Consider the following 25,517-nt stretch of genomic DNA (forward strand, 5'->3'; position numbering starts at 1 on the left):
ACAGTCAACGTTTTTCTTTATGTTATAGCAATTTACCTTAACTCCACTTTTGCTGAATGGAATGGAAAATTTATCTGCAAAAAAGCAGCATGTGTATAGGTTCAGGCATTTCCGCTATTCTGAGCGATCTGTTTTTGGCCAATTTAGATAGGAAGGTTGAAGCTCTTTTATCTGGTGCACATGTAGTAAAGTGTTTTCAGTTTGTTGATGATTACCTTATTCTGTTAGACTGTAATGATGCCGGCTTTGATTCATCTCTCCAGCAGACACTCGCGCTGTTTAGCTAATGCCTGGAACCGCTCACTCTCACACACGAACGTCCTGAGAATGGTGCCTTAAAGTTTCTTGATTTGAGGCATTTTTTTGGGGGTTGGGGGGCGAGCATGTCTGTTGGAAATATGAGCCCCGTGCTAAAAAACCCCTGCTGCCTTTTTTTTATCAGCCCATAGTAAATTGGTCAAACATGGCATTGTTCAGGCATGCTTGAAAAACGCCTTGCTGAGAGAGAGAGAAAAGGATGCATAGAAAGGCTGGGAGGTTAACCTGAGGTAGTTCCGGTTGGCTACCCTGCACGGGGGAAAGGGGTAAGGGGCACAAGAAGAGAAAGAGAGGGGAAGGGGAAGATGGGGAGAAAGGGAGACGAGCACGAACAAACCGCGTATACTACAAAGCAGTAGGGGGCAGAGTTCTTAAAGTCTACCGTTTAGCCCCGCAGACAGCAGGAACTTTAATAATGCGGGTAACCCATTATTAAATAACACAATGCTTTCAGTTTTGAAAGTGGACGATTGTCCAACTGGTCCAGTACTCTGCACGTCACATGTCTCCGGGCACTATATCGCAAGCAGACCCAGATAATATGTGCGAGCGCCTCATCGCTGTTGCATGTGTCGCACATGGGGCTATTGGATATTCTAATAATGAAAGCATATGAGTTCGTAAACACAACACCTAGCCACAGACGGTACAGCATGGTCTGTTCACGTCTTGATAACCCAGACGGTAGGTGCATCCGTATGGCCGGAGACAATGAACGCAAACGGCACATGGTGAAAACGTTACAAGTCCGACAGGGCCAAAGTACATTAATCCTGTTACCACTCAGTACAAGAGAGCTTTAGCTCGCAGATAGTTTGTTTGAAGGCTGTTGGCTGTCCCAGCTGCCTTATTGTCTCAGTTTCAGAGACGACACATAAGAAGTTGCAATTTTGTGATGCCCCTTCTGGCCCACATGATACTATTTGCAGGAATTTAGCGGTCATCCCATATATTCACGCTATCTTGCATAAACTAAAGAATATAGGCCAGAGGGTGACAGTTTCTGTCATTTTTTCTGTGCCCCACAAGTTATCTCAGTTATGCGCCAAAACCAGCCCTGTCAGCGGACAATCAACATCACAAAACATTGCGTACAGAAAGGGTTTTGTCGATTGCTCGAGAGGAGTAGGGTATAGCCTACCTCTTTCCTACGGGCAGTGTCGCGTCGGACAAACAAGAAGGTGCCTAAATGTGCCTAAATTCATGTTTATTTGGGATCACCATGTTGACTTGCACGATTGTAACAGATTATGATCAAGTGCGCGAGAGTATGTACCCATACCTTTTGTAGTAAACACCAGTTGGAAGTTAGCGCTTGTCCTTGTCGCCTTTACAGTGTTTCGTGTCCTCTGTTGCGCTAGTCACTTCATGAACAAACAGGATGGCAATAACGGGCCATGGGTGGGGATGCTGGAAAAGGATGCGATGATCGTGGTGGTGATGCAACCTCACAATTCAGGCAAAGCCTCCAAGATTGACATTTGCAGTTAAATTTCAGAGGCGTAGAGCGGCAAACAAGGCAAGGCCTCAGAGATTACCATCTAGCGTGTAATCTCTAAGGCCATACTTGGTGTCTTGACGTTGCCAGAGGAGATAATGGAGGCAGAGTTGGCTTGCACTACAGCCACAGATGGAGTCGGGATAATCGAATGTAGGGCTGGTGGCTATCCGAAATATTGGTTGTTTTTACACATTTAAGTCTATGGGGCAATTAGCGGTGCCGCGAGGCTGTCCAAATTACTGAGCATGTCCGGATTGTCGGTGTCCGATTTATCGGTCAGCGACTGTATTCGATTTGCAGTTTCAATCCCTTGAACATTCACTATTTGGTTTGATTTGGTGATATACAAGTATTGCACATCCCTAATGTTTTTTGCATGGTCAAGAAAATATACCTAACTGCATGCTGTGTTATCATATACAATATGCAAAAATTTCTGCTCAGAAATTTGGAACCAAGCGTTTCTTTAGAAAAATGAGGTTGGTTTAGGCATATCTGGCCTAAACAAAGGCTTATCTAACTTAAGTGCAAGCTCTTGGGCCAGTCCATGCATGATGAACTTCAAAAGGGGGTACCAACAAATACACAAGGTCGCATACACACGAAAAAGGCATTAGACATGGGCGGACACTGGAACATTACACGGACGCCAGTATCCGTCTGTGTCTAATGCTGGTACCCGCTTTTCAAGCCTGTCTAACTTTTTCACAAGAAAGTAAAGATCCATGCCGTCAGGGATGCAGACGCACCCCATTGTGACATACTGTGCACAGCTGCTCAGTGGGAATGGCAGCACGTGCATCTGCACAATGCTCGTGCGAGTAGGAGAGAACAGAATGCAGTCTTGGCTCTGGTGCCAAGCCAAGTGAACAGAGTGTTGTCCACTTGGCTTCTTTGTTTTTGCAGCCAAACTCATTGCTTGTGTGTGGAGATCGAATCTTCTATGTGCAGGCCCCGCATGTGCCGTCAATACTGTGACAACACGAATGAAGGCAGCGGTGCTGAAACGCCCGTTTGAGTGTCCATATCTCAGAAAAAGAAAAGGGGTTTCATGTGAACAGGATGTACGAGTTGATAACAGCTGAGGCCGCCTTGGCTGCAGGAGGTTGTGGGTTCGATTCCCACCGCTGCCGGGCATCCACTGGTTCAGATGGGCACAAGTGCACCCCAGCCTGGCGTTCGGCTTTCTTCAGAGGTGATACACTTGGGAAAAGAGCCTGTGCCCCAAATTCCCATCAAAATCATTGTGAGCACACACACACAAAAAAAAAAGAAGAAAGAAAAGAAGAGGAGGTTTGGGCTACTCTCATGGCAGCAATTTCCCATGTGGCGCCCAAATGGACCTATTAACGTGGGGATGCCTTTGGGTTGGGAACAAGCACGCCCTTCCAAGTGTTGTGGTCCCATAATGGCCTAGCACCAGATGGCTTGTACCTATTTTGCCAGTAGGTCCTCAGTGGCAGCACTTGCCTCCCACAGCTGCGGTGGATGCTCTTCAACAAGGCCACCTGTGGCTGGACAAGAGGCGCCCAGAGGCAACTCGGCAAATCTCTACTGGGCGCCCTTTCGAGATGCGAACCCCCACGAGAAGCTGAGCACCAGGCCAGAGAACATCTCTACTCATTAGAAAAAAAAAAAAAAAAGGTGGGTTTCAGGTGTTACAGGACCGGCAAAAACAATGTGGAAACGTATGCATGGAACCCAGAAAGCGTTGTGTGCACCGTGTGTATGGCACACTTGCTCGAAATGCTGACGTCTACAGTGAACAGCACAAGCGGAAAGCATAACAGGAGAAGCTGCAAAGTTCGTGCCAACACCAATGCTTAAGCCAGTGAGCATTCCATCGATCAAGAAATTATCCACTGTGGAAACAGCCCCAGAGAACACTGATATGCTTTTATGCACTGCATCACACCACATGGAGGTAGCACAGAAGCAGTGTGCTGAACTGGGCTGGTTGGTGTATGTTTAGAATGGAATCGAACAGTGCAACAGACAGGACAAACTTCATTGTGCAGATCCTCGTTCCTATAGTTGACTTCCGTTGATTGAACCCTGATGGAACTGACAAAATTGATTGAATTATCTGGCAAGTCGAATTAAACAAGATGCAGAAAGAATGCCAGAACACTACGTTGATTCGTATGGCAGTGCTTGCCCGATCCTTAAACGCCCCCAATTACATGCCCGTCCACTTTCTATGTGTTCAAAGTAGAAAACTAACATTTATATAAATGACACTAAAGCTCCTAAACAAAGTAAGAACTCGCATGCACCCAATTTTCTAGCAAGAAAAATTAACAAATATTAGGGGTCAATCAAAGAGTGGAACACCTATTATCTCTCGTTGCAAATGCCTATTTCCGGCCTGCCCTAGGAAGATTTTCAAGCAATAACCAAAGCGCGCAATGTCTAATTACGGTATTTATGTGATTATAACACTCACCTTTCATTTTTTGAAGAAAATCGCGCCAGAAATTTCCTGTGCGATGCAATCGGACACGATACCAAAACTGCCATAGTGGCATTCATATGCTTTACCACATAACAAGAATGTATTGCGACAAAGCTGACTTTCGAAAACTGGCAGCCATTGTGCAGCACATATTGACCATTGCCCATTTTTCTTACTGAAAAAGCGAGCACATGTCAAATTTCTACTTTGCTTAGGAGCATTATAGTCATTTCTATGTTAGTTTTCTACTTTTGACACCTATAAAGTGGGTGCGTATTTAACTGAAGGGTAAGTTAGGATTGTGCAAATACTGCCAAATGAATCTGCGGTGTTTTGTCATTTTTTTGCATCTTGTTTAATTTGACCTGCTGGATAATTTGATCAATTTCGTTGGTCCCATCAGGGTCAGATTAATGGAAGTCGAGTGTATCTATAATATATAAGATTGGGCTTCTTTTGTTCCATAAGGTATGGTTGCAAAAGCGCATCTGTTGGTCTCGTCCTATGTTTTCTGTGCAAAGTTGCATGTGAGCATGCCCATACTGACCAGCGCCCAGCATGACCGATGGGTTGCTAGTGTTGGTGCAGCTGGTGATGGCCGCTATGACGACTGAGCCATGCTGCAGAGTGTGCTGCTGCCCTTCGTGGGTGAAGGCAGCCTTGGTGGCCATCTGCTCGGGCTTCAAGCCGTAACCTTTGAAGCCAACCTGCCAGACAGAACAACACCATCACTGTGCGTTCTGCAAATTGATCGGCAATCAAAATGAGGGGAAGGCTTCAGCAGCAGTCATAAAACTAATTCTGCAACTCGCTCGCCATTTTGCTATTTACAGTACAGTGAAACCTCGTTAAACCGTAGTTGGCCGGAGCTCAAAAAAAGTAAGTACTAAATGGTAGTACTGTTTAACAGAAATAGCATGAGATCGACCACTTACCTGTAAAAAACGGAACTCAGAGAGAGTGCGATGAAAGAGGGAAAAAACATGCAGTATTTATTTACTTCACCTGACTGAAGTGTTATTTTCGTTTGATGCCACGGCGGTGTAGCAGCGATGACAACGGCCTCAAACTTACTGAAGCTGCGAGGCAGCTTTTCAGCCAGCCCCCCTCTTCTCGGCAAACACCCGCATGGCAGATTCCTCGTTGGCGTTACGTATTCTCTGTACACGCATGCGGTAGCGCTGCAGAAGTCGCGAGGCGCCTTTTTCATTGCAGGGCGCTGTTCTCGTCACGACGATTGCATTCACGAGGCTGACGTAATGCGCTGCTTCTGCCACTGTCGGGCCTGAATCGCCCGTGCTGTCACTTTCTGTGCCGTCCTCATCACTGTTGCTAGCTGACACTTCGGCAACAACAGAGGCAACGATGGCGAAAAGTCGAACCTCGTAGCTGACATCTCTTCGCGGTTGCAGCAGTGCTGCCGAGCAACTTTGCACTCCAAATGCCATACACCGTAGTCAACAGCAGATCCCTGCCGTGTGCCAGCGCCGACTTCTTCGTGTCACGTTCAATAGCACGAACGATCTCTAATTTGTCTTCTATGCTAAGCATCCAGCGTCTTTTTTATCCGAGCTTTGGCATGACGCGAGTCCTCGTAAGTGACGCCACAACACTCTCTGGCACGCCGCCAAAATGATGATGTGGCTTCACGCGCAAACGCACAGAGCACTTGGAGGCCGTTGTTCCGATCTCTGAGCCTTGTTTTTCTGCCAGACCGCCCGCTGGAGACAACACACTGCCGTTTTTGCGCGATGAAAAGTGGAAACACTATGTGCTAACCGATACATACGCAATAAGCTGGTACGGTTTATGTGGATACAAAACACATTATGTTCAATGACCGCTGAGACAGGATTTGACTTTACTACTTTTGAAACGAAACTACTGTTTAAGCGGGTACGGTTTAACGAGGATTTACTGTGCAATGATCTGATATCATATATGAACAACTGTAGAGGAAGATATTGAGCTTACCAATGCCTTACTTTTCATCAAAGTTCATCACGTAGAAAACAAAGCTCATTAATATTGATATGCACACAGTGTTTATCTTATTCCAGTGACCCTTTTTTGTCAACTGACCACTGTTACGAAGTTATCGCTCGGCGCAATACATGCCTTCCTGTACCACAACTTTGTCACCAATTCTATAGCCAAATAATCTTTGTCTAACCGAATTGCGTATGCGAACCAGCTAGTTTCGTAGATTATAAAAAGTACACAGGCACCAGCGGTTATGCTGGAATGTGTGATGAGTAATGCATAATTACCCCATGCATTTGACCCATACATCAGATTCCAACAATCGACTTCTGTGCTAACTGCCATCGTTGTGCGTTGTGTGTTGTTTGCTTTGCTGGGCACAAGTTCACCCTCATCATCATCATCATCATCATCATCATCAGCCTGGTTACGCCCACTGCAGGGCAAAGGCCTCTCCCATACTTCTCCAACAACCCCGGTCATGTACTAATTGTGGCCATGTCGTCCCTGCAAACTTCTTAATCTCATCCGCCCGCCTAACTTTCTGCCGCCCCCTGCTACACTTCCCTTCCCTTGGAATCCAGTCCGTAACCCTTAATGACCATCGGTTATCTTCCCTCCTCATTACATGTCCTGCCCATGCCCATTTCTTTTTCTTGATTTCAACTAAGATGTCATTAACTCGCGTTTGTTCCCTCACCCAATCTGCTCTTTTCTTATCCCTTAACGTTACACCCATCATTCTTCTTTACATAGCTCGTTGCGTCGTCCTCAATTTAAGTAGAACCCTTTTCGTAAGCCTCCAGGTTTCTGCCCCGTAGGTGAGTACTGGTAAGACACAGCTATTATACACTTTTCTCTTGGGGGATAATGGCAACCTGCTGCTCATGATCTGAGAATGCCTGCCAAACGCACCCCAGCCCATTCTTATTCTTCTGATTATTTCCGTCTCATGATCCGGATCCGCTATCACTACCTGCCCTAAGTAGATGTATTCCCTTACCACTTCCAATGCCTTGCTACCTATTGTAAATTGCTGCTCTCTTCAGAGACTGTTAAACATTACTTCAGTTTTCTGCAGATTAATTTTTAGACCCACTCTTCTGCTTTGCCTCTTCAGATCGGTGAGCATGAATTGCAATTGGTCCCCTGAGTTACTAAGCAAAGCAATATCATCAGCGAATCGCAAGTTACTAAGGTATTCTCCATTAACTTTTATCCCCAATTCTTCCCAATCCAGGTCTCTGAATACCTCCTGTAAACACGCTGTGAATAGCATTGGAGAGATCGTATCTCCTTGCCCGACGCCTTTCTTTATTGGGATTTTGTTGCTTACTTTGTGGAGGACTACGGTGGCTGTGGAGCTGCTATAGATATCTTTCAGTATTTTTACATACGGCTCGTCTACACCCTGATTCCGTAATGCCTCCATGACTGCTGAGGTTTCGACAGAATCAAACGTTTTCACATAATCAATGAAAGCTATATATAAGGGTTGGTTATATTCCGCACATTTCTCTATCACCTTATTGATAGTGTGAATATGGTCTATTGTCGAGTAGCCTTTACGGAATCCTGCCTGGTCCTTTGGTTGACAGAAGTCTAAGGTGTTCCTCATTCTATTTGCAATTACCTTAGTAAATACTTTGTAGGCAACGGACAGTTCACCCTAAAAAGAGTTAAATCCTCAACTAGCATTTCTGGCAGTGGTATTCTTCACTGTCACTAGAATGCAACATCTGTTGGAGGTGCCTCTGTTGTCTATCTGACACCCCCCCAAGCCAAAGCTGTGGACAACACTGACGTCGCAACGTACCAATGAGCTAGCCACAAGCTTTAAGGACTGCTGCCAGAGTACGGGCCCCTACCCAAATAGACATGAAAAATTCAATAGTGATAATAACAGCTCCAGTGTCGCCATTAATGATCACAACTCAACAACTCAGGGAGCCACCTGCCTTCTGCGGAGCTTCATCGGATGACCCTAAGACATGGCTCAAAATGTTTGAAGGAGTGTCAACCTACAGGTGTAACTCTGAAGACAAGCTGTGCCACATCTATATTGCATTAGACGATGCCACCGGGACTTGGTTTGAAATTCAAGAGTTCTCGCTAATGACATGGGACCTGTTCTACTGTGCATTCCTAAAAATCTTCACAAACATCAGAAGAGAAAGGGCCGTACTTCAATGACAAACACAAGTCCAGCTGCCCAAGAAGAACATCGTCATCCTTACAGAAGAGATGACCCATTTTATCTGCCATGCCGACCCAGAAATATCCTGAGAAGAAAGTTCGTTTTCTCAAGTGCAAAAACTTCACTGGACTGATGTGCAACCCTCCCAGACCGTAGCAACCTTTCTGTCCAAGGCCACGACAACCGAGATGATGCTTGAAACATGCACTAGACAATTCAATCGCCACACGATGCCAGGCCGCGCAGAAACTTAAGCAATCTGCTCCAAAGACCTGCGGGAGGCTGTAAGACAAGTTGTCGGTGAATAACCACAAAAAATTTTTGAAACATCCCAGCCCCAGGTTGCATCAATTTCTGACATCACCTGCCAAGAAATCTATCAGCCTCTGGAAGTTCCATAACTGCAGCCTGAGCCACAAGCTGCCACCACCGCCGTCCCGTTTCTGCTCTGCGCATGCACCAAGGTCGTGTAACACAGCAATTTTATTGGTGGCAGCTGCTACCGCCTGCATGCCCGCCCATCAAATCACGCAACACCCCAAGGAACGCAGATGTTTGGCGTACCTCTGACTGCAGCCGACTCTGCTATCAGTGTGAGGAAGTTGGCCACATCTTTCACCATTGCCTGTACCACCAAATGGGACTACAAGGATTCAACTCAAATGCGCTGTGCCTGCGACAAGAGGAATGACCCCGAGACATCACCGACTACATGGAAGCAACTAAGTGGAGATCTCGACCTTGTTCCAATTCACCATCACTAGGACGATGCATGTCGTTGCAGTGCCAATCGTACACTGACCCAACCTGTGGCCGGAAAACTGAAAGCAGCAACCAACGGAGGTGCGGTTTATGTTCTTCAAATGCTAAAGATCCGCCACTGCTGCTTCAAGTTTCCTCTCGGTGTCACAGCAACAAAGCCACAAAGGCAAAACTGTGCCACCTAAAGAAGACCTGACAACACCATGTAACAGCAGTGGGACAATGCGACACAGCTGTGATCTGATGACCAGACTGCAATGCAAAACCAAGAATTTTCAACTTCGATATGCTTATCAACGACCACAAGGCCACTGCTCTAGTAAACATAGGAGCCAATTATAGGAGTCAATTAGGAGTCAATTAGAGTATCAGCTATACCCGTTTGCTCTCTGATCCAAACCGCTCTCTTTTTGTCTCTCAAGGTTATGTCTAGCATTCTTCGTTCCATTGCTCTTTGTGCGTTCCTTAACTTTTTCGCAAGCTTCTTTGTCAGTCTCTAAGTTTCTGCCCCATATGTCAGCACCGGTAAAATGCCGATTGTACACCTTCCTTTTCAATGATAACGGTAAGCTTCCAGTCAGGAGCTGACGATGTCTGCGGTACGTGATCCAACATATTTTTATTCTTCTATGAATTTCCTTCTCTTGATCAGGGTTCCCTGTAATTAATTGACAGAGGTAAATGTACTCCTTCACAGACTCTAGAGGCTAACTGGTGATCCTGAACTCTTGTTCCCTTGCCCGGTTATTCATCGTTATTTTTGTCTTCTGCATATTAATCTACAGCCCAACTCTTGCACTTTCTCTGTTAAGGTCCTCAATCATTTGTTGTAACTCGTCTGCATTGTTGCTGAATAGAACAATGTCATCGGCAAACCAACAGTTACTAAGATATTCACCATCGATCCTTACTCCAAAGCCTTCCCCAGTTTAATAATAGCTTGAATGCTTCTTCCAAGCATGCAGTGAATAGCATTGGAGAGATTGTGTCTCCCTGCCTGACCCGTTCTTTATAGGGCCTAGTATGTGTGCCTTAATTACACACACTTGCACACACTGCACACTGAGAAGCAGAGAAAACCCATCTGTGTTGTGGGGAAGCTAGCGAAAAGGAAGGCGGCAAGATGAAGAAACTTGGAAAGTCGACGGAAAATTTAGAGCGAATAAAAGAGCAAGGGCCTATATAAAACTCTGAGGGCCTGCCAGTAAACTTATTAGCCATCTCAGTGCTTGTACTGCGACTGGAGATGGCTTATATGCATATATAAATTAAAAAACACATGCTATATCCCGTAACGTCACCTCCTCATCCTTAATATTCTTACGTAGGAAGGCGAAGACGAAAAGCTATGTACAAGTATATTTACAAGAAAATACGCTGCGCTTGGCCAAGAGGCAACAGCCCGTGCTAGCTTCTAATTGTTGTCGTCGTCTTCACAATGCTCGCCTTTTCGTGATCGCACATATTGTTCCGTAGCACTACCCCCGGCTGCAAATGCGCCGTCCCGGAGCAACTAAAGATCGGGCTCGGAAGCAGTGTAGTAGGCCTTGAGCCTACTGACATGCACGACATCACTAGATGCCAGAGGAGAAGACGAGGTTGAACCCACAGGAGCAATTTCGTAAGTCACAGGCGTCACCTGGCGCAGCACATGGTAGGGCCCTGTGTATCGTGAAAGGAGCTTCTCTGAAACTCCGACGTGACGAGAGGGCGACCACAGGAGCACGAGCGCACCAGGCGAAAACTGTATGTCACGATGGCGGGCGTTGTACTGACACTGCTGAGTGGTTTGTGAGGCCGTCAGTCGAGCAAGGGCAAGCTGGCGTGCATGGTGGGCGAGGGCGATGGCGTCGCGCGCATACTCGCTTGTTGAGATCGCAGCAGGAGGAAGTGCCGTGTCTAGGGGCAAGGTAGGTTCGCGACCGTACAGTAGATAAAATGGAGAAAATCCGGCGGTGTCGTGCCAGGAAGAATTGTACGCAAATGTTACGTAAGGAAGGGCAATGTCCCAGTCGTGGTGGTCTTTGGAAACGTACTTGGACAGCATATCAGTAAGAGTACGGTTTAACCGCTCTGTCAGGCCATTGGTTTGAGGATGGTATGAGGTAGTCAGTTTGTGTTGAATGAAGCAGGAACGCACAATGTCAGCGATAACTTTCGAGAGAAAGTTTCGACCACGGTCAGTAAGCAGCTGTCGCGGGGAGCCATGAAGCAAGATAATGTCACGCAAGAGAAAGTCTACGACGTCAGTGGCGCAACTGGTAGGGAGAGCCCGAGTGATAGCGTATCGGGTGGCGTAATCAGTTGCGACGGCTACCCATTTGTTCCCAGAGGATGACGTGGGAAAGGGACCGAGCAGGTCTAATCCAACACAAAAGAACGGTTCCACAGGGACGGTGATCGGCTGGAGATAACCGGCAGGTAGCACCTGAGGCGTTTTCCGACACTGGCAGGGATCACAGGCAGCAACATAGCGTCGAACGGAGCGAGCGAGACCAGGCCAATAGAAGCGGCGGCGGACACTGTCGTACGTGCAGGTTACCCCAAGATGTCCTGCGGTGGGTGCGTCATGCATCTCAAAGAGCACAGTCTGTCGTAGCTGTTTTGGCACGACAAGAAGAAGATCAGAGCTGTCAGGGAGGAAGTTCCTTCGATACAGAATGCCGCCCTGGAGGACATATCGGGGAACGGATGCGTCGGTAGGTGTAGAGCGCAGACGCTCGATAAGTGCTCGCAGCGATAGGTCTCGGTGCTGCTCATCGGCGATGTTAGTGAAGACAGACACAGAGAAAATGCCGTTGGCGCTACTACTGTCGGCGTCGTCAGGCTCGTCGACCGGGTAGCGAGACAGGCAGTCAGCATCCTTGTGCAGTCGGCCAGATTTCTAGGTGACAGTATACGAATATTCTTGGAGACGTAAGGCCCAGCGACCAAGTCTTCCTGTAGGATCTTTCGGTGAGCATAACCAGCAAAGCGCGTGGTGGTCTGTGACAACGGAAAAGGGTCAGCCATATAAGTATGGGTGGAATTTCACAACCGCCCAAACTAGGGACAGACACTCACGCACAGTGATGAAATAGTTGCGCTCCGCGGGTGAGAGGAGCCTGTTGGCGTAAGCGATAACATGGTCGTGGCCACGCTGGCGTTGTGCCAGTACTGCGCCAATTCCGTGACTGCTGGCATCAGTACGGATTTCGGTGGGCGCAGAAGGATCGAAATGGGCCAGCACGGGAGGCGTTGTGAGAATGTCGATTAGATGTGAGAATGCAGAGGCCTCGTTATCGCCCCACTGGAAAGGGGCGTCTTTTTTCAAAAGGTCAGTTAGTGGTCGTGCTATGATGGCGAAATTTCTCACGAAACGGCGGAAGTACGAACAAAGGCTGATGAAGCTGCGCACATCCTTGACACACTTCGGAACAGGGAAGTGCGCAACAGCATGGATCTTGCCTGGGTCCAGTTGCACTCCGTTCACGTCAACGAGATGTCCAAGGACGGTAATCTGGTGACGGCCGAATTGACACTTCGATGCGTTGAGTTGCAGACCGGCTCGACGAAAAACGTCCAGGACTGCTGAGAGGCGCTCGAGGTGCGTAGCGAACGTTGGGGAGAATACGATAACGTCGTCCAAGTAGCACGGGCACGTGGACCATTTGAAACCGTGAAGAAGGGAGTCCATCATGCGTTCAAAAGTGGCAGGGCCGTTGCATAGACCGAACGGCATCACTTTGAATTGATAAAGACCGGCGGGTGTTACAAAAGCAGTCTTCTCGCGGTCGAGATCATCCACGGCAATCTGCCAGTAGCCAGAGCGAAGGTCAATAGAGCAGAAATAGTGAGCACCGTGGAGGCAGTCAAGGGCGTCATCAATCCGAGGTAGGGGATACATGTCCTTTTTGGTAACCCTGTTAAGGTGCCGATAGTCCACGCAAAAGCGCCATAAGCCATCCTTCTTTTTGACCAGTACAACAGGTGAGGCCCATGGACTATATGATGGTTCAATAATGTTCTTGGCAAGCATTTTGCGAACTTCTGCGTGAATAACTTGACGCTCAGCTGGTGACACTCAATACGGGTGGCAATGAATAGGAGGGGCATCGCCGGTATTAATGCGATGTTTGACAGCTGTAGTTTGGGCCAAAGGACGATCGTTAAAGTAAAAAATATCGTGGTAGGAAAACAGAACGCGGTAGAGTTCACGAGCGTGCTCGGACGGCAAGTCGGGCGCAATCATTTTCTGTAAGTCAGTGATGGTACAATTTGCCGACTGCGATTATAGAGGAGGATCGGCTGAATTGTCGTATACTGCAATAGATGCTACTGAGTGATCCTCGAATGAGAACAGCTGGGCCAGAGACATCCCGCGTGGCAGCAGTTGTGTCGTCAAGCCAAAATTGACCACTGGTAGGCAGACGCAATTCGCCGTAATAGATAAAACTGTATGAGGTATTGCAATCCCGTGTCTAAGGAGGACGTCTTGCATAGGAGCCGCGATGTAGTGACCGTCGGGGACTAGTGGGGATGACACTAAGTCAACGTAAGTCAGTGCCGAAGGTGGCAAGCGAACTAAGTGGACGGAACTGAGGCGACTGGGGTGTAGTTCAGCGGGATCCAGAACAGGCAGGTCAAGGCGGAGAGTACTCATGGAACAATCGATGAGAGCAGAATGTGCGGAGAGCAAGTCTAAGCCGAGAATGATGTCGTGGGGACAGTGGGCGATGACTGTGAATAGCACGATAGTGGAGCGATCGGTGAAGGAGAAGCGGGCGGCACACATACCAATTACGGGGGCTGTTCCTCCATCGGCGACACGGATGACAGGCGTCATGGCGGGCGTGATTATTTTCTTGAGCCGGTTACGAAGGCCAGTGCTCATTACGCACAGATGCGCCCCAGTGTCTATAAGAGCAGACACAGAAAGACCGTCAACTTGCACGTCAAGAAGGTTCAAATGAGTGGGCAACGTCAGTAGAGGATTTGGTGGCGTAGATAGCAATGCAGCGTCGAGACGCTGCATCGTCTAGTTTTCCGGCTGCGAGCGGCGTCAGAAGGGAGTCGGCGAATAGGAGCGACGTGGCTGGGGAGAGCGAGATTGTCGTTGTTGGGGCGAAGGCGAACGAGAATAGGAGCGGTTCGGTGCAGGAGAATCAGTGGCAGCGTTATCGGAGCGTGCGGCATAGGGACAAGAAGGGCTACCTGGGGGGCGAGAGTAGGCAGTATAAGTAGACCGGATCGGGGAACTCCAGCGACTGGGACAGTGCCGAGAAATGTGCCCGATTCGATGGCAGTGGAAACAAATGGGCTTGTCATCAGCAGTGCGCCATTCAGATGGGTTGCGGAAACGTGGTGGGTAAGAAGGTGCGGGACGGGGCGAAATCGAAGAAGCCGAGCGGGTATCAGGACGATGGGCCGAGCAGATGGTGTGAAGACCCATGTTTTCGAACTCTTGGCGGACAATTGCCTGGATCAGTGAGACCGTGACTGCAGATGTGTTGGTGGGACTGGAGTCGAAGGCAGCCAGATAGGCGGCCTCGATCTCACGCCGGACGATCCTGGCAACATCGGCAGTGTTGTTGGGAGGAGGAGTGTCGGCACAGGAAGATGTCGCTGGGGTGTTGGGCAGACGGGCAAACTGCTGGTCAATACGTCAGCTTTTAGCGAGTTCCAGGCGGCGGCACTCTTCTATAACAGCATCCACCGTCGCTACGTTGTTGCAAACGAGCAAGTTGAAGCCGTCATCGGCAATGCCTTTGAGGGGTGTCAACTTTGCGGCACAGAGCCAAGACATCCTGAATGTACGTGACATAGGGCTCTGTTGACGTCTGCACACGGCCGGAAAGCGCCTTCTGCGCGGCAAGTTGGTGACCGTAGGGGTTGCCGAACAAGTCTTGAACCTGTGTCTTAAGTGAATCCCAACTGGTGAGCTCATCTTCGTGCGTGCGATACCAAACTCTAGGTGTGCCACCGAGGTAAAAGACTACGTTGGCGAGCATAATAGTAGGGTCCCACCGGTTATTGTTGCTGACGTGTTCATACAGGCTGATCCAGTCATCGACGTCTTCCCCATCTTTGCCCGAGAATACGCCAGGATCACGGGGAGCGGGGAGAGTGATGTAGCTCGTCGAAGTGGCAGCAGGTGTCGGAGCCGGCGGAGTCGGGTTGTCGTCGCCGGGAGCCATGAAGGAAGGCTCGACGTACTGTCCACTGCGAAGCTCCGTGACGAGGTACAGGGAACGTCCACCTCCACCAGATATGTTACGTAGGAAGACGCAGACGAAAAGCTATGTACAAGTATATTTACAAGAAAATATGCTGCGTTTGGCCAAGAGGCAACAGCCCGCGCTAGCTTCTAATCGTCGTCGTCGTCTTCGCACTGCTCGCCTTTTCGTGATCGCACATATTGTTCTGTAGCAATATGTTTCGCTGCAAAACATGACTGTGATGCGGCAAAGCTAACTGTAAAGGCTAATTTTAAATTTAATGAGTGGCATTGGAGCTTTCAATACTTTTCATCTGGTCATGAAACTTCCCCGTAAGGCTGTGGGAGAGCTTCATATAGTGCCTGCAGTGGATGCACCGCAGCGCCGACGCAAATAGAAAGTGGACTAGAGCGGACACTGAACGGATGCCACAAGCATTCTAAGCATATGCTTGCTATTGTGCAAGGGTCAATTGCCTGTATTGGTGTGTGAATATTGTCGACAAAATGTGCAAATCACTGCCCTGTATGTGTAAACTGTTCAGAAACTTAAACGTTAACAATTTCCAAACAACTACAACGCCTTGTTTCATTTCCAGGTTCTATTGCATTCGCAACAGTGGCTTAATTCATAATTCAAATTGCAAACATGGGGTACCCCATCTTTAGAAACTGACTACAGAGCAAATTAACATCGCACTTTCATGTAATTGTGCATAAGAAAACCTCCGCTTCAAACTAACAAAACCAACTGATTACTAAAATAATTTTGAAATTATTGAATGTATTACTAATTATTGTTAAACCATTACTAAGTATACTAAACTAATTATGAACAAATTACTAATCCCAACTAATTACTAAACAAAGCTAACCAACTGACTAACCAAATAGGTAATTAGTAAGCTAATTATCCAGCTAATAATTACTTGAACTAACCAACTAATTAACAACTACATTAACTAACTCAATGTAAGTACAATAACAACCTACAGTAACAAAACCAACTCAACCATGAACTAATTACAAGGTAATTAACAAAACAAATTAACAAATCAAACAAAGCTAACCAACCGATTAACTAAGTTATGTAGCTGGAATAACAAAATTATTCACTAATCTATAATAATTAAGCAAATATAATTAACTTACTAATCAACTAATCATTAACACACTGATCCAGCTAACCAGATGTAACTGACGTATCCAACTAACTAATTAGACAAAGTGCAAATACAGACACCGGAAGAAACAGTTTGTACAAGAAAGGCTACTAGCAGGGGAGGGGACGATGTGTATAAATGCACTGCACACAAATGCACTGCACATTAAATTACTTTTCCAAAAGTTCCCCGTTGCATGCTCACTCTACAAACATGCTGAAATAAACATGAGAGAGGCACCCTTCCTCGTGAAAGATTTGTATGATCACACAGCCCAACCATCTGACGTGGGAGATTGTTCACCTACTTATGCCAGCGCCTCTGGTGCCACCTTTTGTCCCTATATGAAGCTTTTGGGGGAAGTTTCATGACAAAATGAAAAGTACTGAAGAATCTTGGTGGCGTGTCCCGGCATTTTTTCAGTCTGTTGTTTAATGTCCGTTGTTCGGCCGGATAATTCTACTAGTTACGTCGATCCCGTCAGGGTCAAATTAAGAAAGGTCAACTATATTCCACTCCTATTCTTTTCTCAGCTTATCCCACCACCATGATAGCTAACTAAAGAAAGCAACATACTACACTCACAGACTACTCTTTGTTGCAATGAAGGGAAACCTACAGAGGCAAACAGCACACAAAGTGGGAATGTTCCTGAAAGAACGACCCACTTTTATATCCACATTAGCTTAAACTGGGGAAAAGAAAATGCAAATGCCTTATTTACAACAGCAAACTCTAACAAAATGCAGAATTTACTGTTAAACTTGATTTATTTTCCTACTTTTCTCCTCTGTGTGTGAGCAAATGTGAAACCGTCGCAAGTGGAAGCTGCACCAATTTAGCAACTGTTTTAAGAAACTGAAAGCGCTGTCCAACTCTACCAACTACTTGGTGCAGTAAAACACGTGCAGAAGCATGGACCTTGTCGTTGCTTCATTGCCAGAGGAAGCTGTCCGCAAGTACAGTCATCACTTTGAAAGAAGCCTGACCCTACAAAGACAATCAAATCTGGATTCTCAGGAACATTTGTCAGTTGAAGAATCATTTGTCTTAAACCTATAATTGAACTCATTCTAGTCTGAAGCATTCATTCTACCAAATGAGCTAAACCGGAGGCAAGTAGGTGGTAGGGCAAAATCAAATTATTAATTGAATATTGTAACTGTCAGAACATGCAAAAGCACAATATATTCTGTGGAAATCTGCAAGGCGTAGGTTGTTACATAAATTGGAAAGCTGTCATTGACTGGAAAAGTAGCACAACTTAGCAGTTTCATGAAAAGAAATAGGGGTGCCAGGAGTACGTGACTCTTCTGGCTAAACTGACAGCTTGTCTAAATTCGGAACACTTCTGGACACACATTACTAGCTCATTTCATTCAGAAAAAATATCAAGTATGTCTCATTTGTGGCAATTCCTGAATGGTGGCGACACACTTGACTGCAATGCTGAAACAAGGCATGCGCCAGGTCTTCCCTAAACAATGACAGATGGTGCCATGATTCTTATTTACACAATGCTAAGCCCATAGTTCAATTCCAAGCTGTGCCTGGACATAGCAGCCAAGGAGGAGTGCACACCTTCGTGGAGAGGCACTGCTGGAAGTCCTGCTGCATGGTCTCCATGGCAACCCGATCCTGAGGCCTCTTGGGTCCACTGAGCGAGGGAACCACGGTGGCCAGGTCCAGTTCAACCACCTGCACAAACAGGACACAGAGTGGCAGCACACGGGATGAGTTCAACGATTCCTCCACAAGGGTTCAGTACACCAAGCTGGCAAGGTATCGTTCTGCACTCTTGCGAATGGTGTAAAAACACAGGATGGAAGAGCCTCTACGTGTCCATTCCTTTTTCTCGACTCTAGTGTTTTCTGCGCCAGTCACAAGCACGCCCCAACTCAATTAGCCCTCTAAAGCTGCAGTTTGGTCTTTGTTTTCACGCCACTTCACACAAAAAAAAACTCAGTATGAAGTTGTTTCCTCCTTCAGTTGAGTTTAATAAAAAAGCGGCACATTTCCTCCTTCAGTTGAGTCTTTAATAAATAAGCAGCTCACACTACACCAAAACAAAAGAACGATTGTTCAGTTGCCATGGTTAAAGCACAACTCCTTTTGGGATACAAAGTACTTAAGCACAGCATGCATCACTTTCAGAGGCAGTGTGACACGCAAGTTGTACAGTGCAAGCTGAAGATGAATAACAGGAACTAAGTGTAAACTGAATACAGTCAAACTTCGTTATAATGATGTAACATCCGACACAAAAATATTTTTGTAATATCATATATTCGTTATAATCATCTATTCATTACATGTGGATATTAATATATAGAGTGGAACCCCGTTTAGACATTTAACAAGGAACTGTAGAAAAAAGGAAACGTAACAGCTGGGAAAATGCAACAGTGAGGAAGGTAACAAATTGCCACAGCAACATCAGAAGTGGCTCTGAATGGCTGCCAGTTGTGGGGATGCGTGACTCTCACGCGTCCCCAGATATCTTGTTTTCCGGCATAGCTCCTGCGGTGCGGCTTCGCCGCGTGGCCTGCGTGATGCCCGTGGCAGTCGATGTGGTTGGGGCGCAGTGCGAGAGATGGCGCGAGTGTTGTGCTGCTAACGGCGCCTCACGGCAGGGTTACTTAGGGGCGCAGGGGAGAACAGGCTGGCTCTTGGGCGGCGGGCCGGCGAACGCGGCGGACGTCCCGCGCGTGCGCCGATTCATGCTTCTGCGAGACCGTCTCGCATGGCCGCCTTCGAGCGCGCCACCGTTCGCGTGACCGTACGCGCAAACGACCAGGCGTTGGGATCCAGCATGGGGCGAACATATTTGCTCGTTATCCGGTCGCGGTGAGTCGGACTTCTAGATTTGTCGCGCACCCATCGGCATGTGTTGTGGGTAGCAACTCGGCTAGCAGGCACTGATTTATGAAAGGTGCAATAAATGCCCTTGTGATTGTTTGCTCTACTGTGTTGTCGTTCCTTTGTCCCAAGAGCACGGGAGGAGAACCCCACACAGTACAGTTATTAGATATTATTACAGTGCATTTATTACAGTATAGTTATTACAGTACAGTTATTAGACGGACTAACGATCGTGTACTTCTGGCATTTCAGGGTGGGACGACAGGCAGGGATGGCTACTTATGGCTTAACCATGAGTAGGTATACATTTATTGTCTTCGTAGCAACGTGCAAGAGAATGTGCCACTGTAATGCTAAATTTACATGACCGCTGCTTTCCAGTGCAACGTAACATGCGGGAACATTACAGAATGGCGATGTATCAAATCGGAACATAATATGTAGGAGACAATGGGCTTTAGGGAAAGAGAACTAAAATGCGATGTAGCAGCCGGGAAACGCGACAGTGAGGAAAGTATCCATGCTGTTTCACTGCACATCCATGTTCATTATATTGAGACATCGATCAGATGGAAGACAGAGATTTCGGTGTGTTGCGGATATTCACAGGATATCCACATTGAGCGTTGTGACTGGGGGTCACCAACTACAGTACACAGCAGGTCAACTAGTGATCTTGAGAGTAGACAATGGGGAGCATAGCCTACTGCTGTGCAGACTGTTTCAAGGGCTGAGAATGAAGTAGCAGCCACAGCCAACAAAAGTGCAGCTATGGTGGAAGTGAAACAGCCCACGTTGGAAATGTGCTCCCAGCGAGTGTTTTGCACGGCATGCACATCATTTTTTGGACTGGTGGACAGAGTGAGGACAGTGAACAAGGCCTTGCTAACAGGGGTGTGCGAATAGTGATTTTTGAGACCGAATCGAATGCGAATTGAATAGTGCCTGAAGCAAGTTCAATTGAATCGAATATCGAACAGTTTTTGAATAGTTTTTGAATGATGAACAGCCGCTATCACAATTAGTATATAGCGATGTTGACACACTAGCATTCCTAAAGTTATTAAGTTTGTGCTACTACATGTGTAATGGGGTGTATTGAACAGTTCAAATAATGTCTGTTCGTAACCGAGAAGGCGGGTGACGCAGAGCAGGAACAGCTGGTTGGCCAAACGGCTCGCACTTGTGCTAAGCACTGGTGATCCGGCTGGCCCACTGGTTGCACTGCAGGCATGGAACAGACGATCTGGCTGGCCTTGTCCTTGTATTCTTCTTCTTCATTACACATCGTATGTTATGAAGCATTGTTTATCGCAAGCACAAATAAAGCATTAGGAGCAAACAAGTAGCTTCTTCGCAGGCACAGGACCCTTAAGAGAGTGCTAATGATTACCGTATAGTCTGTAAAGTATGGCTACCTAAGCGATGCAGCCTGCTCCACTACGCAAGTTCTCATGCTTTGTATGTATATATATATATATACTAGGTCCACAGGGATAAAAATTTCATTGTACTTTTGCTCTAATTTTTTGTTTAATTGGGCGCAGTTGACATTTCGAAATACTTGAATAGTATTCAGAAAATAATTGCATTTACATAAGCATAACCATATCATCCCTAAAACGTAATACTGATCTTGCTAATCTTTCTGTGCGTCACCGCATCGCCAGTCTTTGTTTGTTCCACAAATTATTTCACAGTCCGCTCAATCAAGCACCGTATATCATCCCACCGGCGCGCATATGCCCCCGTACGTCCCATCCTTACTCAATCGCACGCGCACATGCTCGCACCACTACTTTCGCAGCCTCATTTTTTCTTCGCACAGCAGTGGATTGGAATGGCCTTCCCCGGAACATTGCAGCCATCACGTGTTCATCAACTTTTGCGGACAACTTAACTACATTTGTTTCTCATGAAGATCACTCTCTGTAACCTTGATTTGTAAACCCACCCCTTATGTAATACCCCCTAACCGGGGTCTTTAAGGTAATAAAGTGATGATGATGATGTGGGTGTTCAATAACGATTTCCCCCTGACTCACTTCTAGTTATTGCAGGATGCTGAAACTGCGCATGTGTAATGACATAAGTCACTATAGGTCACGTGCCAATGTGCAACTCCGTACTTATAACGGTCTTTCTTTTACAGGTGCTGAAGTGGTGTGAGCTGTGATAATGGATGCAGTGGAATACAGAGCAGTCATCAAGTTCCTGTACTCGAAAGGCCGCACTCCAAGGGTTTGATGAGATAAAAGAGGTTTATGGGGAGGATTCCCCATCATATGAGGTAGTGAAGAACTGGCATCGTCAATTCAGATGTGGTTGAACTACAGTGGAAACGGCTCCAATTGCAGGGCGACCCCACTTCGATATCGATGAACACACCATCCAGCGAGTGGAGGCCACCATTTTGGAAAATAGCTGCATAACTGTTCAAGATCTAGCCCAAAATGTCAAGATTAGTGTGGGGTCCGTGGAAAAAAATCATTCAGGATCATCTTCATATGCGTAAGGTATCCGCTCGCTGGGTTCCCCGGCTGCTCACACCTTTCTAAAAGCAGGAATGAGTCGAATGCTCCCAGGCTCTTTTGACCATGCGCCATAGAAACCGGGAGAACTTTTTCAACAGACTGATTACACAGGATGGAGGTGGTGAGTCCAAGTGCCTCCATTGCAATGGAGGCACTTGGACTCACCAACTTCAAAGAAGGCACGGGCCCACCCTTGGCGGGCAAGGTCATGCTCACAGTCTTTTGGGACCAGCACGTAGTCTTGATGGGTTTCCTAGCAAAGGGTGCTACGATTACTGGGGCATACTATGCTTCACTGCTGCAGAAATTGCAGGAGGCCATCAAAAGCAAGAGACATGGCATGCTCACCAAAGGTGTCCGCCTTCTGCAAGACAATGCCCCAGTTCACAACTCGCATGTTACCCAAATGGAAGCACGCTGCAGCGGCTTTGAAATTCTACCGCATCCCCTTTATTCACCTGACCTCGCACCATTGGACTTCCACCTCTTTCGAACAATGAAGTAATATTTGAAGGGCAAGCATTTTCCAGATGATGAGACTGATTTCTGAAGTCACAACATGGCTCTTGGAGCAACCTGTCGACTTCTACAAGCGAGGTGTTTACAGTTGCATAAAAAGATGGGAGAAGTGTGTGTCCCTGGGTGGCACCTATGTAGAGAAGGACTAATAAACCTGCAAAGTTTTGTTGCTCTCTTGTCGACAGGAAGTGGGTAAGGGAAACCTTTATTGAACGCCCCTCGTAAGAACAGTGACTATTCAATTTGAACGCCAAATCAAACAGCACACTATTCGATTCGTTATTCGAAAGTTGCAAATATTTGCACACCCCTACTTGCTAAACAATGTTTAGCAGTGGTTCCTGGAGCTGTTCATAGGTATTGGCCCAATGAAGCAAAGGTACAGCATAAGGAGTCAGGCCAGTTGCAGATGCCATGGGGTGAGTAAGACATGCTTCCCTGAAAGAAGGCTTGATTGTCTCGAAGATACAGGCATCACTGCGAGAACACATTGACCCTCGGACTGGGTATGCCTGTGCGTGGCATTAGTGGTCAGTTATGTTTCTGCATGGATCTTGGGAGGGTACATGGACCTCAAAACGAGAGCAATTTCAGCTAAATTAAATTGTGGACATGAAATATGTGGGACATGAAGACTGAGCCTTGTGGCCCCATACAAAGTGTGCATGGAGGATGGGAAACAACTCGGAATGAACCGTCTGAACTTAACATCAGACTTAACACTGGCTGGGGCGCTTCACAATAGACAAAGTGGCCGAAAAGTAATGCTTACTGCTTGTGCATGATCGTACTACATCGAGCCGCATTCATCTAAGGCTAACGCTCAGAGATATTGCCTACATTCTCGCACACAGTCCCAATGGTCATTGTGAGAGTACAGAAAAGCCATGGGACACTTTTCCTTTCACGGCATGTTGCGAGGAGCCATGTTTCTGCAGTGATGTGCTAGCAGTGCCCATAGTGTTTTCGATCGTGGCGCTTCCTGTGCCACTTGAGACTGGGTGTTGGTGTAGTGTTGGGTGTTGCTCGAACCAACCCTTTGTTCTAAAACTGGTACAGTGCAACGTACAAAGGAAGAAACAAGCCGAGCGTTTGTATGTTACGCTGTACCAGTTCTAAAATACAATACCAACTCGCCCAATCTGCGACCCTAGTTAACCCTTTGTTAACGTGATGTAGTTTGATGTACACGACCTCAGGTGTGATGGTGACCAAGTGACACCAACACAAGTGACAAAGGCAGTTTGCAACCCAAACAGGCAGCCTCCAGTCAGGCCTTTCTTGAATTCAACTCGTTTGTTCTTGGCTCTAGGTTATCCCAATTGGACTTAGACAATAGTGCACTACTTTCAGTGCAGAGCTCACTGCCCTTTGCGGTATGAGTGCGTGTGCAGCAACATGGTGCTGTGTGGCTTGCTAAAGCCAAACCCACAATGGTTGGTACTCCCATGTGTATAAGCATCACCACAACTTTGTGCCCATTGCCGTTACTCAGAACACTTTATAGGTGTCTAAGGATCACAATATTTAGTCCTCTATACAGTCCATTGCACATTGGATATTCCGCATGTATTGAACAATTCCACACAGGGTGGTGGCCCAAGCCTATACATGTAAACCACTTTGATAGTTTCTTGTGTGATGCATGCTATTTTCCATAATGGCAAAAATGTGTGATGCGACTTGTTGCCTCTAGCTTAACATGTAAAATATGTACGATGGCCATGACACTGGCTAGGCTGACTCTCACGGAAGGCTGTTGCAAATGCCATGAAAGTGGTATTGTTTTCATATTTGAATGCACTGCATAGGCAGTTTTCAGACCATTCTTCTTTTTTTTTTTGTCAAAATTGGGTAAATACAAATACAATAGAACCTCGTTCATATGTTTAGATAAAAACGCTAGAAAAAATGTACAAACTGGGAAAATGTACGACCTGAAGTCACTAAAATATTTGACACACTTAATTGTAATTGAGGTACAGTCAATGTACAACTTTTTGCAACTTCCTAGGGACCGCAAAAACGTCAAAGAAAATAAATACATGCTTTTAAATGCCCTCAAACGCTCAAATCGCCACAGCCACGGCAGAAATAAATTTAAAGCCCTGCCAATACATGTATTAAGCGTCGTGGTGCTCAGACTACGACAGGAGATGGCGCGTATAACTAAGGAACCCATTTTGTGTCCTGCGACCGTGGCCTCTTTGCACTCTTGGTATGCTTCACCGCAATACATTGCTTGTGCTTGACCGCGTAACACCACTGTATTGCGGCGAAGCTGACTTCCAGAACTTTGGCATGCTGTTTACACTTTGACACCATCAGCAAGGATGAGGAAGGTGGAGTCAGCGCAATTGCAGACTGCGGTGAATCCTCTAAGTGAAAAACATGGCACCAAACAGCAGAAAGCTTGATAGCGAATGCTGAAGATGTTAGGCCTAGCGATAGCACAGAATGACTACTATGACTGCCTGTGGATTGGTGTGCGAGAGCACTGGTTCGAAGCTGCAAGATAATCAAAATGGTGGCAGTGGTGAATTCACTTAAAGGTGTTTTAGATCTATGCTCACAGCAATACGTCTGAAAAAGCGGTCAGTGAAGGGTTTCAGAGTCTGAAGTTTCAGACATTCTTATACATCGGCTCTATGCGGTACGTGGCAGTGCCACAAAGGCATCCAAATTGTCAGGCATTCAAAAAAATCAGTCATTAAAGGGACACTAAAAAGAAAGACGATTTTTTCTGTACCAGCAAATTACCTTTCTACAATATAAAAACACCACTCTTACCACATTAAGGCACTTGGTAAGCAAGAAGAAGTGCAATAATAGGGTGGCGATGCACCAGCTACGTCATCGATTCTGACAGCGTCTTCTAGGGCCTATTAATTCTTCAGTGGTAGCATAGACGCATTGTGTTCTAAAGAGCACAGATTGAACATGGCTAGTTTCGGGAGCATTTTCTGAGCCAACACAGCCGAAATATGGAAAAATGCTTGAGATCTGTGCCATCACAATGACGTACTG

At 46.7% G+C, this 25,517-nt stretch overlaps 1 protein-coding gene across 2 annotated transcripts in view; it reads right to left on the reverse strand.

Annotated features, from left to right (window-relative positions):
- The window catches only part of LOC126530117 (cytoplasmic aconitate hydratase), a 269,805-nt gene that overhangs the window by 151,539 nt on the left and 92,749 nt on the right, over positions 1 to 25,517 (reverse strand). For both annotated transcript variants that reach the window (XM_050177555.3, XM_050177556.3), the window contains 2 exons: positions 18,157 to 18,273; positions 4,822 to 4,981 (listed from right to left, as the gene is read on the reverse strand). In XM_050177555.3, coding sequence (XP_050033512.1) covers positions 4,822 to 4,981; positions 18,157 to 18,273 — 277 coding nt within the window. The remainder of the gene's footprint in view (positions 1 to 4,821; positions 4,982 to 18,156; positions 18,274 to 25,517) is intronic.

Source organism: Dermacentor andersoni, chromosome 5 (assembly GCF_023375885.2).
Source record: "Dermacentor andersoni chromosome 5, qqDerAnde1_hic_scaffold, whole genome shotgun sequence".
Taxonomy (NCBI): Eukaryota; Metazoa; Arthropoda; class Arachnida; order Ixodida; family Ixodidae; genus Dermacentor; species Dermacentor andersoni.